Source organism: Lygodium microphyllum, chromosome 8 (assembly GCF_053477565.2).
Source record: "Lygodium microphyllum isolate KBCC chromosome 8, Lygodium_microphyllum_v1.1.10, whole genome shotgun sequence".
Classification (NCBI taxonomy): domain Eukaryota; kingdom Viridiplantae; phylum Streptophyta; class Polypodiopsida; order Schizaeales; family Lygodiaceae; genus Lygodium; species Lygodium microphyllum.
In genome coordinates, this window is record NC_141142.1 from 16,413,223 (window position 1) to 16,433,251 (window position 20,029).

General features: G+C 47.4%; 1 protein-coding gene across 2 annotated transcripts in view; it reads left to right on the forward strand.

The window, feature by feature from the left end:
* SGR2 (shoot gravitropism 2 (SGR2)) overlaps nt 1-20,029 on the forward strand; it is a 279,626-nt gene that overhangs the window by 257,898 nt on the left and 1,699 nt on the right. The window contains exons 17-18 of one of the 2 annotated variants that reach the window (XR_015691565.1): nt 18,311-18,353; nt 18,443-18,537. Coding sequence is in view for 1 of the 2 variants with exons in the window: in XM_087682632.1 (XP_087538758.1) it covers nt 18,311-18,353; nt 18,443-18,546 (147 nt within the window). In the remaining variant the exon portion in view is untranslated. Of the gene's footprint in view, nt 1-18,310; nt 18,354-18,442; nt 18,547-20,029 lie in introns of those variants that run through there. The other variant, XM_087682632.1, reaches the window with a different exon arrangement.

The window sequence follows — 20,029 nt, forward strand, 5'->3', positions numbered from 1 at the left end:
TTATGCTGAATATTCCGATCAGCCAATGGCTGAATTTCTGCACTTTCCATAGGAGCAGCTGGCTGAACATTAGGTTCATTTTCTAAAGCTCCAGCTGAATCACCAAAAGTAATGGGCAGCAGCCCTTCAAAAACATCACGGGCAGCCTGATATGTGTCCAAACCAGCCAAGGATAATTCTGATTTTTCATCAAAAACAACATCCCTGCTGACAAAAACCTTCTTTGTAACGGGATCATAGAGTCTGTAGCCTTTGCTCTCATTGCTATATCCCATAAAAATGCACTTAACATCCTTGTTGTCCAACTTTTTTCTAAGTACCTGTGGAATATGGGCATAGACAAGCCACCCAAAGGTACGAAAGTGACCAACAGAAGGTTTACGGCTGTTCCAAGCCTCAAAAGATGTGATGGTCTTCAAGGCTTTGGTAGGGCATCTGTTCAAAATATGGCAAGCACACATGATTGCTTCCATCCAAAAACTATGAGGCAAGCTCTTTGCCTTCAGCATACATCCGGCCATCTCCATGAGTAACCAATTCTTCCTCTCTGCTACCCCATTCTGCTGTGGAGTATAGGCAGTAGTTTACTGATGGACTATGCCTTTCTGCTTCAAAAAAGAATTCAGCATAGAGGACATGTATTCCCCCTCTCGGTCTGAACGAAGAGTCTTAATTTTGCATCCAGATTGATTTTCAACAAGTGCACTGAAAGCCAAAAATGCATCATACACTTGTGACTTCTTTTTCAAACAGTAGACCCAGCAAAAACGTGTAAAGTCATCAATGAATGTCACAAAATAGTAACAACTACCCAATGACATTGTTTGCATAGGCCCACAAACATCTGAATGCACCAACTGCAATCTGGTTGTTGCTTTGAAAGCAACATCACGGGGAAATGAGAAACGATGCATTTTCCCCAAAATGCATCCCTTGCATAAGTGCTCAAGAGGTCTCTCCAAGAGAGGTAAGCCATCCAGCATCTGAGTACGCTGCAAAAGCATCAAGCTGCCAAAGTTTACATGCCCCAAACGAGCATGCCATAACTCCGCCTGTATCATAGCAAGAGTAAGAGTGGATGTCAAGTATGCCGACTGATCTACTGAAAGAGCATCCAACTCATATAAACCATGACACAAAGATCTTGTCAAGACCAAAGTCATGCATTCTTTATCTCTAACCATGCAACAATCATCATCAAATGTGACCTGCAAACCACAACGTGCCAAAGAAGAAATAGAAAGCAAATTCTTCTTGATTCCAGGCACAAACAAAGCATCTTGCAGGCGGAGAATAGAGCCATCAATGGCTGTGAGCTGAATCTCCCCAATACCACGAACAGGGTATGATGCATTATTGGCACACTGTATAGATTTCCCAACGGGAGGTGCACTAACTGAAGCAAACAGATCTCTGCGAGATGTAATATGTCTAGAAGCACCACTGTCAAAGAACCAAGTGTCAGCATCCTCTGTAGAGCTAAGTGCTCTATCGGCCCAAGAGATGTCATAACTGCAAGTGAAAAAACAATAGTCCCTATCCACAACAAAGGACGCGGACTCACTAGCAGTGGAAGGAGTAGTAGAAACAGACATTCCTGATTCCTTCTTCTTCTCTTTGGCAATGCGCTTCCTGCACTCAGTGATATAGTGGCCTGGCTTCTTACAATAATGACATTTCCCTTTTTTAGCTTGCGTCCCCCCTTGTGTCTGATTTTGCGATGTGCCCGAAGTGCCAGAACTCTGTGGAGCATTTTTCACCTTGCTATTTTTGCCTTTCTGTCTTGCCACAAAAGCCTGCTCAGAGACTATAGCATCCACACCACTATTTTTCCTTGTTTGCTCCTCCTCTAGAAGCAAACTAACCAGCTGAATAAAAGTGAGTGGGTGCTCAGCAATCCTCATGGTGAGGTTCAATGCAGTATAAAAAGACAAGTATGAAGGAGGTAAGGAATTCAAGGTGGTGAATATCAACTGTGCATCCGAAAAGTACTCATCTACATTCATGATCTGCTCCCTCAAGTCCTGAATCTTATTCAAGTGATCCTGCATAGAATCACCCTCATTCATCTTCAAAGTCTCTAACTCTTTCTTCAAGAAAGAGATCCGAGTCTCATTCTTTCCTGCAAACATATGCTCCAAAGTCAACCATGCATCTCGTGAAGAAGATGTTGAACGAATGTGAGGGATGATGGACCGCTGAACTGCCAGAGCAATCAGCGACAAGGCTTGTGCATCACATGTATCCCAAGCTTTTTGAGCTACAGTTCTTGGAGGAAGTGGCTGAGGTGGAGCGGGCTGAGGTCCCCGTTGTCCACGTGCTCCTTGAGGAGGAGGAGTAATAGGAGCTACAACTCCCGGTCGAGTTTCCTCTCCACTAACATAATCCCATAAATTCTTGGCCACTAATACATTCTTCATCATGAATGACCATAGCGAATAATTGTTTCCGTCCAATCTGTCTTCCTTGGATACATACGTAAATACATCACCTCCCTGATTTGCCATGATGACAAATTGACAAATTTCCAAAGACAAATGAGCAATGCCAAAGCAGTAAGGACTGGAAATCTGCAAAATTCCAGAAATTGCAGCAAGCACACTTCTGCAATTAATGTGCAAAGGCGTACTCTGTCAAAAACTGTCTTTTAATGCATGCTTCCCAAGGTGCAAACAGTGCTCAGCAACACTGTAATATCAAAATCCCCAAAATTTTTGCCAAAAAAATTATTCAAAACAGTCTTTCTGTGACTGTAACAGCAGTTCATATGCAATTGTCCTCAAAATACATAAAAGCCCCAAAATTTCTTATGAATGTGCCTAGAAATTTGCAACGAATTTGTCCCACACTTGTATCCTGTTTGCTGTGCCTGCTGCGTATGAACCTCCTCTGCCAAAAATTTATTCTGGAATAAAGTGATATTTTTTTTTGTTTTAAAAAAAAATACCTGACGTGGTCAGGGCGGACGATAGTCTAGTCGCTGGCAGACGGAGCAGTCGAGTGGGTAGCGTAGCTGACATGGACTGGGCAGACGGTCAAATGTCAGGTCGCATGGGGCAGTCAGGTGGGCGTTTTACGTGGACAAGGAGGACAGTCAACTCGCACGCAAATGACGTGGCGCTACAACGTCGACGATGCGCCCAGGCGTGAGGAACCAGACCACCAGGGACTTGTCGCGGGAGGCGGACACGATTATGTGAGAGTCAATGATGGGGCAAGCGATGGAGGTGACCCAGTCACTGTGGCGAGCTGACAAATAGGCCGGTGGAGCTGACAAGCAGGACGGGTGGACCTGACGAACAGGAGCTGTCGAGCAGGACGAGTAGACCTGACGAACAGGAGTAGGCAGACGAGCTGCGCGCTGGGCTGAACTGTCGGCTGGGGCAGAATTGGCGTGGGCTGCAGACTGCAGGCAGGTAGTGAGCTCAGAGCTGAGCTCTGATACCAAATGTAAGGATGGTGATAGGATCGAGATGCAGCTGAGAGTGCAGTAGACAGTGTGAGAGTGAGAGAGACAGAGTGAAGTACGACACCCAATCCAATAGACTGAAAGAGTGTAGCCTGAAAGTACAAAGTACAACCCTTAAACCTTAGGGTTGTAAGGGGTGTTCACACCCGACACACGGTAAGTACCCATAAGTGTGAAACATAAGCACATAAGCACATACGAAAATAAGACTATAAGTCTAGGGGAAAAAACCTCTCCTACCGAGAGTAAAAAGTGCCCAGTATCCTACTGATCCCAGACACTCCCATATGAGCATAGGCGTAAGTGAGGCGTGAGTCAAATACCCAACACTATCTGAGCTGTAGGGGCAAAAGTATCATGGAAATCAATGCTTGGGTATTGTGCAAAACCTTTAGCAACAAGGCGGGCCTTATGCTTGTCCAATGTGCCATCACTATGATACTTGGTCTTGAAGACCCATTTGACTCCAATGATCTTCTTATGACGAGGCTTCGGCACGAGATACGAAGTGCCATTCCTCTCAATCAACTCCAACTCCTTCTCCATCGCTTTCCGCCAATGATCATGTTGTAAAGCCTCTCAATCCTACATGACATAAGTCATCAAACAGTAATTATTATAAACAAGCTCAGTAGTGGGGTATACTTGGTTCCTCCAAGAACGCTGCGGACCATCCTGCGACTGCCACTCCTCAGGGACCCCCTCAATCTCGACATCACGAACAGTGTCACAAGCCCAACGAGGAGGAGGCCGGATCTCGGCTTATCCCTCTCCATCTATTGAATTTTGTAGAAGGTCCACCGACGGCAAGGGAGCAATCTGTGAATCCGATGGCTGGGGACTAAGCTCCTCATCCAAAAAAGATTCCTCAAAAGGCACAAGCTCCAAAGGAACAGTCACCAGGGCCCAGCTATCACCAGGATCTCCAAGAACAAGGTGTTCCTTACCCCCCTCAAAGACTGAAACTTCCACGAAACAAACATCACGGATCATATAGACATCCCGCTTAACAGGATCATACAATCGGTAGCCTTGAAATTGCAAGCTATACCCACAAACACCTAGCTTTTGGAAGCCGCTTCAAATTTGTCACGCTATGTCTTCGGGATGTGAACATAGGCATCACACCCCAAAATTCTGAAATAAGAAACATTTGGCTTGGACTCAAAGTACGCCTCATATGGAGTCAAGCTAACAACAGCGGAAGTAGGGGAACAATTAAGGATGTCACAGCCTCAGCCCATAGAGTGTCTGACGATGCTCCATCATGGTACAGGCCATCTCGATCACATTGTGATTCTTCCACTCCAAGATGCCATTCTCCTGAGGGGTATTTGTATTGGCAAACTCCTGGTGAATACCACGATCTGCACAAAAATGAGCAAACTCATTAGAAACAAATTCTCCGCCCTTATCCAATTGTAAAGTCTCAACTTCCAGCCCGCCAATCAGTTCTTCTCAAAGAGCAACCAATCCTTAGTTGGAGAAAGCCTCCGACTTCAGCTTCAAGAAATAAGCCCATGGCATCCTATTGTAATCATCCACAATTAGCATGAAATACAAACTCCCTCTAAGGAACTCCGTCCTCATCGGTCCACAAAGATCAGTAGAAACAAGCTCCAAGGGTGCTGAAGACCGCCTTGAAGCCTTGTTGGGAACAACATCACGAATCTACTTTCCACGAATGCAGGATGCACAAGGCTACTGGCTCACCACAATATTCGACGAACCTTGAACAAGCTAGCTCTTTGATGCCTTCCAAAGGTAATCATAATTGAGGTGGCCAAACCGAGCATGCCAAAGCTTGGATTGAGTCTGTGAGGTAAGAAGAAGAGAAGTCAAGGCAGAAGAAGATGGCAACTTGTAGACTCCATTCTCCTCATAACCCAAAGAAGGAACCTATCTCGATCCTTGATCAAGAATCCGAAAAGAATCCACATCAAATTTGACCAAAAGGCTAAGGGCATAAATCTTGTGTACCAAAAGAAGATGATACCCCAAAGCAGACGCATAAAGTACCTCGAATGTATGGGCACCACCACGTCCATCTGGAACAAGATACATGTTGCCCCGTCCCTGTATGGGAATAGACGAACTGTCACATGAGAATCTGGCCATGTGAAGACTGCAAATGAGCAACACCTGCTGAAGGAGTTGTGTGCTGGGAGTCACCACTGTCAACAATCCATTCCCGAGTGTATGGGGCCATCAATGCAGCATCAGAATCTGTCACAGGTTCGAGTCCTCAACCACCTCCAAGTGGAGGAAAGTAGCTGATGAGGGAGCAACCACCGCTCTGGAATCCTTTGAAGATTTCTCCTTTTTCTCCTTCTCCTTCTTCTCCTTGTCGGGGCAATCCTTCTTCCAATGACCTGTTTTGCTACAAATGTGACAAGTAGACTCTTTGTCTTTGTCCTCTTTCTTTTGGTCCTTTCCCTTCTTCTAAGAGGCCTGACCCTCCAAGGTCTTAGATTTCGAATCATTGGTTCCTTTTAGTTGCTCCTCTTGGTCCAAGACCATAGGAACCAACTCTTCCCATGGAAGAGTCTCAGACCACCCTGAAGCAATCAAGGTGGAATAAAAACCACTGAAACGAGACAGTAACTGTGAAGGAAGAGTTATCGCCATGTCTTTAGAAGTGACCACCTTGTGTTTTGAACCTGCATCTGAAGCTGCCTCAACTTGTTGATATGCTCCTGCATAGAAGATGACTTGTTAACACTCATGGTCCACATCTGTACTTCCAAAGAAACTCACTTCATGACAGTCATCCGATTGTGTACATCTGATCAAGCTCCAGCCATATCTCTTAGGCCACCGTCAAATGCTCAATATGAGAGATAACTGTTGTAGTACATGAGAGAAATAAAAACGAGCGAATGCAAGCATTGAGTTTATCCCAATGTACCTGAGCCTTTGCCAACTCCACCTTATCATTGGAAAAGAGTCTCGACTCATCTTGCGAAGGACGATGAATAGCCTCCGTAACAAGCTCCCCCAATCATAGGACTCCAGAATGGTAAGCATCATGACCTGCCAGATACGGTAATTCTCGCCATTGAGCTTTTGATCTAATGGAAGAGCCGGTAAGACGGACACCTTCCGGTCCATGATTGCTTGAAACTCTATCTCAGCCTCAGAAGACATCTTCACCTACAATGCTTGCACAAAACACAAAGGGCAGCCCCTCAGACTGTGAAAATATAGCCTGCTAGGGCTATGGTTCGCTCGTCCCGCTCCTTCTTTACCCGCCAAAGGCAATGAAAAGGTAAAATCTGCACTTGAAGGCCCACAACGTAGCCTTCTTCCTTCTCTAATAGCAGAAACCAGCAACAGCTTCACCAAATCTTCTCCTTTCTCGCACGCCCACACTCACCTCAGCATTGTTCTGATGCACAGTCCACCTGCTCGCACTTGAACGCTAAAACCACAGCCTTGTGTCATGCTGAAAACTCCTCTTCAGATGGGTCCACCTAGTCCATCAATGCTCTAATACCATGCTAGAGTGAAGCAATGCGGAATCGAATGACCAAGACAAAGAGTGAACAAAGAGGGAAGAGAGAAAGATACAATGAAATGCAGAAAATCTGCAATGAAGAATGCTGTATAAGGATACAGAATTATACAGGGGTGCAGAGAGAACATCTGCATATGTCTCCAACTCGAAGATCTCGGTCTCCGTCAGCCCTGAGAGCAATCTCAATGGTCTGCAGCCTGAAATCTGCAGGACACAACTAAGAGAGGCTGCTGGAGAGACAGCCTATAAATAGGCTGAAAATAATGTCCAAAATAATGCAGGTCGGCTGCAATTAATGCAACCGACTGATGCAGTCTGATTGCATGCCACATGGCACTTGGCCGACTGCCAGCCATGTGATGCCTGCTTGTTCGGGAGATGACTCTCTAACAATGAGATACACTTAATGGATATGTCCTTTTGTCCAATAAATGCATTGAACTGAAATGAAGAAAGAGATGATTCACCTACTTCAAAATGACCTTGAGATGAAGAAACTAAAGGAAAAGAAGAGAGAAAACTTGCAGGTGGAGGAATTAACCTTTGCACTCTTCACATTTCTTAGAGTTGAAAAACAAAAGTCTATCTTCTTCAGGACTAATGAACCAATATCTTGATATCATGGTCTCTTCTTCATGAGAATCACTAAAAACTTGGGTCAAAGAGGAAGTGGAATCAAAAGATTAAGGAGTATGAAACTGCATACTTGGCATGGGAGTAAATGAGAGTAGAGATATTAATGACATAGATGAGAGAAGTAGAAAAGTGAATGGTGTGGATGTAGATGAGAGAGATAGAGAGATGAATGGTTTGTACTCCATGTCCATTTCCACGACAGGATGGCTAGTCCCTTGTGGAGCTTCTGTCCCTCCTACAAAATCATTAGAATGGTGCACCAAATCTAAAGGGGAAAACTCGGATTTACCTTCAAGTTGTTGTTGAGTCTGATACATAAGAATGAGATCATACTTGGCTTATGAATATCATAGGGTCTTTCGACTCCATAGTAATGCGATGTCTCTCCGGCCATGTCAAAAACTTACAGACCAACTATGATACCCACTCCTAGTTTCTCGATGGATTTGGCTCGAGAGATTGAAGCGATGATGTAATATTCAAAGTCATCTTGCCCTCCTATTGTTCCTACTTCTGCAGAGAGCTTTCAGATCAAAGGCCTAGTTTCTTTTAGAGAGTACCTAGCTTTGATACCATGTAAAGAAATGCCCCACACAGAAACAAAAATACAATTGTACGACTAAGCACAAACTGATAATAGAACATAGTTAGGGTTAGGGGAACTCAAAGACAATGTACACAATGATCTGAAATGAATGAATCTGAATAATAAAACACTTATGCAACAAACACACTATGCAGTGAATGAACATTGAACCTTGAAATCTCATGTCCCAAGCACTGATACAAAGATAATGAGCTGGAGAGTGTGTTGTATGCTGACAGACCCCAAAATGCAACAAGGCAGCCCCAAAAGACACCTGGCAACAGCAAACACAGCAATGTGGATCCCGGACCTGTGTCAAACAAGCAAAGGAGAGAAAAATAGTAGATTCTTTTTTTTTTTCAACTAAAATGTGGCTGATTATATGTGGCTGTACTATTTTTTTTCAAGAAAAATAGTAGTTTCTCCCCCACCGAAAGCCTCCTAACACCGCGCCTCCCATATATGCCATCCAGTAAGACTCCCTATGACCCCCCATACCTCTAAGCGGTTTACTGTGGGCTCCAGTACTTGGCGGATGGGTAGAGCCCCCAGACCGGCCAGTGCGCACGACCCTACCTCGATCATGAATATCATGTCCTACATCCTGGCCTCATACAAAAGGCGACGGCCCTGGCTGATTGCCTGCCAACAGAAAGCTCCCTATGAGATACACCCAAGGCTGGGTGCTATACAGCGAAGGATGCGGCATGCTCCTCTCCACACGAGCTACGCCTCCTCACATGACCAAAGATAGTGCTTTGGGGTTTCCAAAGGATGTTGTGTGTAGCGCTTATAACCTCCCTCTTTTTGCATCTGGGCAAGCCAACTTCCCACCGCCAAGCCTCCATGTGCCACCAGCCATAAAAAATACGACACCCTCCTCGGCCTCCAGCTATCCCATAGGCGGCGCCAGAAGGTCCATCAGAAGGGCTCCGTGATGCTGTGCTCCGCCCAGTGCCTGCTACGTGAGACGCCCAGTCCATATCCTCCTGTATCAATACATGTCTGTCAATCCTGGCAGTGTACTCTAGGAACCTGGGTGGCTTCTTGGCGACCGCAGAGGCCAGCCATAGCCACTCTCCTAGATCCCACTCCAGCTGATCAAGTGGTCTGCCCTCCCAAATCCAAAGGCGCCACTCCCTGAGCTCCTTCCAGAGAACATAGGGGTCCAATCGCCATGTCTTTCCCTGAAGGCTCACCACCCGAATCCTCCTCCACGAAAGGGTGGCAATCCCCTCATCTTGCTGTCCTTTGTCAAGGGCCAGACGTCCCCACTTCTGAACGGCGAAGAAAGTCCCCTGTGGGGCGCCACCCACTCTACGTGCCACCTAAAGGGGGATGCCAGCTGGTGAAAACCTAGCTGTCACCTCCTCGGGCTCTATCGGCTCTCGTATCGGGGGAGCAAGCCACTCCGGAGGTATTGCTGCGTCTCTCTCTCTTCTCCTCAACTCCACTCCTCTCTGGCACCTGATACTCGCTGCAACACCTCCTCGTCCACCTTCCTGTACACCTCCCGCCATGTCCTGATAGTATGAGCCGGGCCGGCCTCCCACCTAGCCCACTGGATGTGGGGGCGCTCACCTATCTCTGCCCCTTCCCGATCTTTGACCTGGGGGTTCCAGATTACCGACTGACGGTCTATTTCCTCTTGGCAGCCTGGGTGGCTCTGGATTAGGGCCTTACAGAGGCCCTACCACACGCGGAGTAAGCTGCAAAGGAAAGGTAATGTGAGAGGGTGATTTGGGCTGACGTGAAGATCCATATTAGGGACGGCCTCCACTCACCGCCAAGCCTCGGTCTACAATCCTAAAGGCCCTCGTGCAATAAGACCTTCCAAGTCTACCTGCCTGGTGTGAGACCGCGGACAACTAGCTTGCCCAAGAGGGCCATACTCTGATACTCTAGGTCTATGATCCCAAGCCCTCCCTCTAACTTATGTCGTATGATGGTCACCCACACCACCTTGGCCCTAGAATCCCTAGAACCATTAGACCCTGACTAAAGGAAATTCCGCACTAGGCGGCGAAGCTGCACTATGTACGATGAGGAGAAGCACCAACACGAGGCGATGTACCAGGCCATCGTTAGGAGGACCTAGTTAACCACCAGGGCTCGTCCGGTTAGTGAGAGGCGAACCATACTCCAGTAGGTCAGTTTCCTCCGAATAGAATCAAGGACAGAAAGAAACTGCTGGGCAGGAGTGATATCGAGTCCCACCTAGAACCCTAGGTATCGGACGGTCTACCCTCTGCTCACCTATTTAAATCCCAGGTGGACGCCTCACTCCGTGCTAGAGTCAGGTTTGTGAGGAAACCAACCGACTTTCGCCAGTTGATTTTCTCTCCCGCTGCAAAGCAGAGCACGTCAAGAGCCAGCCTCACTCTCTCCAGTATCAACTTATCGTCCTCTATGTAGAGGGTTGTATCATCTGCGTACTCTGAGTCCTCGGTCCCCTCTCACACTGGAAGTCGGAGGCCGCATAATCCGCTCACACATGACCTGAGGAAGTGAGACATCGCCTCTGCAAAGAGTAGGAACAGGTATGGGGCGGAGGTAGCCCTCTCGAACCGATCTCTCGAGCCGAAACTCCTCCCCTTGCCTTCCACCTATGAGAACCCTGTTGGTGGCTGATCTATACAAGCCCGAGACCCCACAAATCCAAGCCTAGGGAAATCCTAGCCTCACCATGGTGCCCTCTAGGAAATCCCAGTCCACCCTGTCATAAGCTTTCTTGAAATCCAAGAGTAGTATTGCCAATCTGTGCCCACTGTGCTAAGCCCACTTTGTCGCCTCAAAGAAGATAAATACATTGTCTAGGATACTCCTATCCTGGACAAAGCCTTCCTATGTGTCATGGATGATATCTAGAAGCACGGGGCATAGTCGTCTACCAATCATCTTTGCCAGTGCCTTATAGGCCACTGATAATAAGGTGATCGGTCTCCATTAGGAGAGCTCCAACCGATCTCCCCGTTTGGGAAGAAGACTAATAAGGCATGCCGAGAGACTCCCTGGCATCTGTCCTGAAGTGAAAATCTCCTGGAAAGCCATCACTAGGGGGTCCTTCACCACTTCCCAGTAGGTAGTTAAGAAGGCCTTAAGAGAGGCCATCCTCTCCCGGGCATTTCTGCCCATCCTGTGTATGGAAAGCCTCCTCTAGTTCCTTCTCTTTGAAGGGGGCTAGGAGGGAGCATCCCATTGCCTCTGTGACGAGGGACGAGATGTGATCCCATACCTGCTGTCTACATCTGTGTCCTCTAGCTGAAGATGTCTCTTGCTCGAAAAGGCGCGTGTAATAGTCAGTGGCAATCTCCATCACCTCATTTGGTCTAGAACGGGTCCTCCCATACTGATCCCGAAGGCTGCGTATCTGCTCTCCTGCGGTGCGGGGCTGGTGCACCTGGAAGAACTCCCTACACATTGTGTCCCCCTTCCGCACCCAGAATGCTGCTAAGGTGTGGAAAGAGAACTCCAAGTGCCTGTCCTCTAGGCCAGCAATGGCTACTCGTGCGCGCACCTCCTATGCGTGGAGGGTGGGATCCTCTGGTGCCTCTTGCAATAATCTCTACGTGGCTACAAGGTCCCACCGGAGTGCTCTCTCCTCCTCCCAACACGGTTGTCTGGCCTATATGGCTGCCTCTTGGCAGATTCTGCTCAACTCGGCTAGGACCTCCACAACCTCCTCTGCTATCCAGTCCCTCCTGTCCCACTCTCTGGTTCAAATATGTTGTATCTGTCTCGTTACCTCCTCCCTCCTATAGATAGAGTCAGGGATCCTACAGGATCGTGTGTCTAGGGCAGATGCTGGGGGGTCAAGTGTCAGGAGAACCGGGCAATGATCGGGGACAACGTGGTGCTTGCCAACTGTTCAATTTGGCCTGCACGAGAGCCTCCCCTCTCCCACATAAAACGTGTCCAACTGCTCCAACAGGACTCCATCTAGCCGCCTGTATCCCCAAGAGAAGTCCAACGACCTCTCCCTCGTGTGGAAGGCAAGGTCTTCCAGGCATCATGTGCTCTGACTGCAAGCAAGAAGACCTCCCATGCCTCCTGCTCCTCCCCATCCATACCCTGATAGTTTCTGCCTGTGCCTTGCTGGTCCTCCAGGGCCTCCAGGTTGTTGAAATCTCCTCCAACAATCCAGGAGTCCGCCTCTGGGAGTCCATCTACAATCTCCACCCAGAACCTGTTACATGCCCTAACCTCTGTAGGGGCAAAGACATTGAGGACTCCAATACATGAGTCCCCAATATCCAATCTGATCCATAGAACCCTTCCTGCCACTATCATCCCGTGGTCTCGTACACAGGCGATGAGACTCGAGCCAATAGAGGTGCATACGCATCCACTCCTGCCATGGGCATCTATGGCATGCTCCCAGTAAGTGTGCGAGCTGGGTGGAAGTACCTTCCCAACCTGCTGGGCCTGGGTGGGAGTGAGCTTGTGCTCCTGCAGAAGCAAGATGTCAATCCGTCCGGTAAGGGCAGACTGCAACTCCTGCCAAACAATCAACTTTCTAGAACCACGTGCCCCACTGTAGTGGAGACTGTTCACATTCCAGGATGCAAGGTGTAGGCTCGTGGGGAAACTTGTGACTGACCGAACAGGCATCTCTTTGGTGTGGAGGCTGCTGATGAGGAGGAGAAACTATGGAGCATGCAAGTACGCTTTGCCGTAGGTCTAGACGGTGAACTCCAATCCCTGAACCGGCCGGAGGCAGATCGGGAGGGGGGGTGCGTGGTAGGGGAGGTGGTGGGGGGAAAGAAGACCGAGGGATGGTGTGGGGGGGGGGGGGGGGAGGGAACTCGGAGCCCTGATAGGGGGGAGCCGTGGGCCGTGGGGCTAGGTCAGTGGGGGAGGCATGGGAGATTCGGGAGGGGTGGATGTGGGGGCTGTGGGATCTCATGTGGGGTAGCCTGTGGCGCGGGTGGTGGATGTGGGGGGATGCGGTCCTACTGGGTGGGGCAGGCAGGGGGGGGCTGCGGAGTACTTTGCCGAGGGGGCGTCGCTTGCCCTCTTGCTCCCTGCTGTCGAGGCTGCATTGGAGGAGCTAGCTGCGGCCCCCCCTCCCATCTCCCTCTCTGTCGTCTCTGGACCCATGTGAAGCCGTCAGTGTCCACCTACGGGCATGTCGGCGAACCCGCCTTGGCTCCAAAGCACGTACAGTCTGTTGCCTGATGCCCAAAGTCATGGTAGCACAGGCACTGCCCTGATTTCCCAATCACAGTGACCTGCTACCTAAAGGAGTAACTTCCTGCCTCAATCTCCAAGAACTTGGATATACTCTTTGTGTCTTTCACGGCCACTCGTACCTTGGGGACTCCTATAGCTGTCACTACATCCACGAAGGAGGCACGAAGAACTGTGCCAAAGAGCCGTCCAAAGTCCTCCACTAACTGGTGGTACTCTACCACCAATCCGGGGAAAGTAAAGTGACTGGGTGTCTGAGAAATCTGTTGTGGAGCTCAAATGATTCCACTGTGAAGCCGCTGTACCAGGGAACCATGTGAATGACCCCCTTTGTGGAGGCATAGGGCAAGCTCTCCACTAACTCACGAGCTGCGTCCGCAGAGGTGAGACGAACCATGAATATCCCTCAGCCCATGAGGACTGCCTCCATGATCTGCACTGTGCCAATGCGCAACGTAGAGTGAAGCCAATCTCGGAGCTGGGCCCTGGATGGAGTGTCCTATTACCTAACCGAAAATCTTTGTTTCTTTAAGCTCCAGCTCTGTGGTATGGATGGCCAAGAGCTGTTCCTCAGAGAGGACAACACACAAGGTGTTTGACTGGGGAGCACTCGCAAAATGCACCGGAGTCTGACCAGGGGTTTCCATTGCGTGACCCTGTTGAGGACCTACCGATCCCGCTATTGTGCTACCGAAAGGGGGGAGGTGTTGCTACAAGTGGAGGGAGCAACGGTTGTGGGGTGGGGGGGGGGGGGGGGGGGGGGGCGCTAGGGGGGAGCTGACGAGCCCTGGCGAGAGAGGGGTGGGCGCAACGCGCCTACTATGAAGCAGCACAAGGTGGAGGGAGAGGGACAACTGGATGGCGGGAGGAGGGGACGGATGCTGCGGAAAGGGGGGGCAGAGGGGATGCTGGCGGAAGAGGGGGAAGCTTACGAGAGCTGGCGGGAAGGAGTGGGCGTAGTGCGCCTGCTGTAAAGCAGCGCAGGGTGGAGGGAGAGGGACGGCTGGGTGGTGGGAGGAGGAGGGGGCGAATGTTGAGGAAAGCGAGGGGGGACGTGGGTGAGAGCGATGGAAGCGCTGGGTGGGCACGATGGCAGCGGAGGCATAGATTAGGCTTGTAATCAGTAGATTCATTGCTGAAATGCTGCAATTTCACTAATGAGGCTGCTTATCATTGTTTGATCTCTACTGCCACGTGTACTTGAAGCTGCTACTCGAGGGCAAGTCAGTGAGTCTTGGTATCTAGAAAGCTTTTGAAAATAAAGTCCCTGGCAGCTCTGGTCATGGAAGGCCATGATCATGCGAAGGGGACCAAATTACTCATGGAGAAGACAATGGTAGCACCCTCTTGTCTCATGGTAGGCAAGATGTCTACATATGTAATGCTTCTCCTTCTTCATCTCAAACTGGCATCTCTGACATATCATGTCCTCTTGTGACTTTTCAGAGTATCTGCCTATCTTGAATCAAAGCTGATCTGGCCTATGACACACCACATCCCAAATGACATATGCACATCCATGTATCCTAGCCTAATGATGACACCATCTGCAGAAGCTGAAGAAGATAGTTTTTGTAGACAGCCATCTTCATACCAACTAGTGGATCTAGTGTAATCCATGTCCTCTCAATGCGTAGGCACACGATGTCCATTTTGATGACATGGTTCAGCTCAGCAGACTGTGTCACTCGGTAGGCTGCATAATGGGTGCCTCTAGACTGCACTGAATGGTGATAGGGCATCAATCAAGAGGCCATAGCCAATCGGCCATGCACTAGTTTGTGCAAACCAACGTCCCGTGTCTTCTGCTGCTACAAGCTGTTGTGGGTAATGTGAGCTCCATATGAGGGTACCTACACATGAGTGCTGGGGTGAGTAGTGTATTGGAAGTCTATAGCTTTGTGCATGGTTCTTGGAACTAGATCTAGGCACGTTCTCTCTCTAGGGCTGCCAAGGCTACAAAACCATGTGTTCACTGAGCCAAGCATCAGCAGCTCTCCTCATGGTGAATTTGGGCCCAAAGGAGGTGACCCAAGGTAAACATAAAACGATACCCACTCCACCACACACACACACAGCTTCAAGCATCCATGGTCATATTAAGCATGTAACAATTATAACAAGTGGTTCCATGCTTTCAGCTGGTCTTCAGAAGTGGTTCTAGTATCAAGTCTGCCCTATCATCATAGGCTCTAAACTCTCCCCCCCCCCCCCCCCCCCCCAAAACAAAAAGGAAAAAGGAAAGAAAGAAAAAGCAAAACAAACCCACATGCGTGTGCATGCAGACCCAAAGGGAAAAAGAAGTGGTTGGATAAAATGCCTCTACTGCACGAACAAGACACGGTTGGCAGCTTAGTTCCTAGATATTGACTCCATGTCTTAAGCTAAACTCGCCTCCCTTTTTTGCCCTTTGGCCTAAGGAGGAGTGGATGTTGCATAGTCACATGGTGAGAAATGAAGATGAGGATGGGGCAACAGGTACGGCCACAAATTGCCATTTGTCTCATTGACTATATAATCAAATTAAATAGGAAAGGGACAGGGAGTTGCTCTTGGGTGTGGTCACTCTTGGAGGAAATCTCTTCGCTTTGTCAAAGACAATAGTACAATAGTTTGGGATTGAGCACTTTAAGTTGGACTAGATATTACAGGTTCTTGCATTGAGATCCTGAATGTCTACTTTCCACGTGATTTTTTGGTCAGCTGTTTTAGGTGGTCTCTTGGAGGATGACTTTCTTCTTCAGCACTTTGAAAACCTTGGAGGACTAGCAAGGCAAGGTGCAGACTTCCGACTTATTGCAGAAGAAAAGAAAGAGGAGACTATTTTGTTTGCACCAGGTGCCATTTATGCTTGAAGGGGCCTTGTTTTTCTCAAGAAAGAGGGGTTTGAGAGGAGTTCTGTCTATAGAAAGAGGAGTCATGCAAGATTGCCATCTTGCTCCATACCTCTTTCTTCTGTTTGCAGAGGTGATGACTTGCTTCCTTTGGTCCCAATCCACCTGCCTGTGTGGCTCGACACTCTCAGTAAGGAGTGAGATAGAATGGCTAGATTGGGAGTATTCAAATGACAAAACACTGTATATGGACGATTATGTGGCGATGCTAGAGAGGCTTCAACTATTCTGGACATTTTCTGTATTGCAGCAGCTGCAAAGATTAATGGGCATGAGTCTGTTTCAGATGGGCAAGTACATGGAAAATGATCCAATACTTAGGGTTTGGAGTCTAGGCAGCACAGTAGCTAAACCCCAAGTCTAGGCAGCGCAGTAGCTTGTCTTCCAAGTGCAAGATTCAATTAGGCAAAGTTAATTTGCTGGATCATTGCCAGTGTTTCAGTATCCGGTATAGCCTTAGTGGTCAACCAGGTCTTCCTAGCAGTAGTCTGGTACATTACAACTTGCTGGTGTTTTTTGGCTTCATATAATGCACAAATGTGTTGCTTGGTCCAGAACTTTCTTGGGTCTCATTTAAGTTGTCAAGGGATTTGATGACTAAGGTAGCTTGGTGGACTATCATCCAGGATAGGTCAAAGAGTGGTCAAGATATTACTGATCCAAAAGCATCAAAGTCGGACCCTACTGGGCAAGCTTGTAATCAACTGGCCATGTTTGGTGGAGATACCTGGAAGCTCCTTTTTCAAGAGGGATTCAATTTTTGTCAGCCCCATTGTTGGGGATATTGCCCAAACTTTTCACTTTTCATGTTGACAGTGCAGGTGGAGGAATGATTTGCAACTGGGTGAGGAAACCCCCATTTAGTGAAGGTGGCCTGGCAGGCAGGCACTACCCACTCTGTCAAGTTTGGCAAGCATGTGTAGGGTATCATCTTGGCTAACATGCTGGGAGCTATGATGGACCTGGCTGGATGGACCCAAGGTATTGGTGCAACTATCCCAGCAGGTCACTGGACACTAAAGGTTTCCAAGGTGAACGGGGACAGTTAGCGTGATCGCGATTGATATCTATTGATTGGAGTGCTCTGCACTCTATCGCATGCATAATTGCACCTTTCATCTTTTTCATCTACAATGTGCCATACAACTCTTTTACTGGCTAATTTCTCATTTTGGGACTCTCAGAATACTTCAAGATTCTGTCTATTTACATCATTTAATTGACCATACATGCACTGACATTCGTGAGCAAGTATCAGACTTCCAAGGCCATGTATCTACCATGGTATCCAATGCATGTATCTCTGGACTCTAGGTTTAGCCCAAGCTAACAGGGTTAGGCATACAGTGGCGAGCTAGTTGGATGGCTAGTTTCAGTCAACTAAGTTGAGGATATTTAGGTGAGGAGGTTGAAGCCTTCTTGTCAGGTTGGTTGACCTTCACTCTTGATCTTCAGACCCTTACACAGCTTGGCACATCCACCTGAGGGGTGTGGACTGATTGTATGGACGCTTGTTATTGAGGCTTGGAAACTGAGCTCAGTCATGCTGAGGCTTAATGCTGTCACATTAAGGCTTTGCAGACTGATTTAAAAGAGACCTAATGGTGTTATATCCTCATGCCCTAACTGACCCTAGGAATGGCCAGACTGAAATTCAATTATGGGTATCACTTACATTGCCACTCAGGCACAAAAGAGGAATCTCATAATAGGAATATCACTTATGTTGACATTTAAGCACAAAAGAGAGACCTCATAATGCCATACAGAAAGAAATTCCCATTGATTTTTCATTTCAGTTTTGCACTTCTTGATAACTAAGATGTTCGGCATCTGCATTGTAGCGGGATTCTATCTTTAAAGATCTACTGTATGACACAGAACCTTATTAAGACTGAGGAACTGATCTACGTGTTTTGAAAGTGAGTACAAAGAAGTAATTGTCATGGATAGTATTTTAGTGTTCCACTAAAAATTGTTTTGGGTAGTGCTTAAAAGTTTGGGCTATGATAAAACAGGATCAGGTGGCGAAATTCATGCTTGCGAAGCAAACAGAAAAAGGTAATAAGGTGGCCATTTCATTTGTTATGTGTCCATGTAACCATATAGCTTTCCAGTCCTGATCTTGGTTTCTTACAACCTACTTCCAGATGATAAACCAGAGGTGAATGAACCAAAAGAGAGAACATATGGGTCATTGATAATGGAGAGATTGACAGGGAGCCCTGATGGGCGCATCGACCATATGCTACAGGTAGTTCAAGTAGTAACAACAGCTCTTATATCTCGGCTTGATCACCGGAAATCGGTATTTCATAACAATTTGCATATACTTTCTTTTTATGTAATGATTGTTGAAGGAAAGAAGAATGTACAATGGGCCTTCCTGCCCTTGTCAATCTCACTTGCTATGCCTAAAGAAGGCACTTGCCAAAGGAGTCCCTGTGCATTTTTGAAATGTGACCAAATCCCTGCCGCACAAGTAAAATAAAGCCATTAAAAATGTCAAAAGCCCAAGTAGCAGAAGAAGCGAAATAGGATCTGATGCTCCTCAAAATAGATGCACTATAAGTGATCCTTCAGAAGTTTCAGTCTTTTAACCCTGCAAGATTATTGAGTAATACCCTGCCAAACTATAGCATACAACGTCAGTTTATAAGCCATGTGGCATAACCTGAGCAAACGCACGGAGTTGAGGACAAAACAGGTTTCCCATGAGTAATTTTCCTTCTACCTCAGCTGATCCCAAGAGGAAGCCCACCCCTAAACGTGCAACTCTATGAATGATCATCTGCTACATTTTTCCCTCTTGAGAAACCAATACTTCATGTGCCAAGGAATCAACTTGTTGACTTTACTCCACCAGGTAGCTTGAACAAGGAGATTGGCTATTTCAACCAACTCTTTAAAGGCTATAACCATAGGTACCCAAATAAGGCAATACCACCCAACCATTTCAGAATCGTGATATCATCCCAACATACTCGTTCCTAATCAATTATGCCACCCTATTTTTATAAGCATACACTGAATATGCTGCATGAATTACAATGATAACAAGAAAGAGACCATACTAGATGTTTAAACCTATGTGGCACACCACTTTCAAGTGGATTTTCATTTTTTATAAAGCTTGTTTCTTATCCTCCCAGAAGTCCACTCCCAACAGTGTCCAAGGTGCTACATCAACTCCTGTTATATAGCACGAATTTCTAGTTCTCCATCCAAGGGTAGGTTCATAAAGTACCTCTGCAGCTTATAATAACTGATTTCTGCCTGTGAATCCAAAATTCAAGGGCCGTTTCAAGAAACTTCCACTCAGCCTTTAGTCCTTTCCTTATTATCTTCCTGGACACTTGCAACATGAAGAAATCATCAGTTAAACCAGTCGTTCCTGTTTTGAAGCCAATCCATCTGCCAAATTTCAATTTAACCCACAAGGATGAGCAACAATGGTAAAAATTAGAGAGCTAAGCAAGTGTGCACATCAGCACCAATCTATGATCCCACCATTCAGCATAGTCGGTGTAACCCCGTTGCTGCCAATGGTGTAAACAAGGCTAGACATTCATGGTTCAAAACGCAGCATTCCCTAGGTGAGCAAGCCCCTTAGTGTTCTCCCAAGTATTACGAAGAAGTTTGCACAAGAATCTCACTTTTCCTAAAGCTCTAATATTCTTTCAAAATGTTCAAGCCATATGAGTGGCAACTATGATCACTGTGTGATGCTCTTCTTT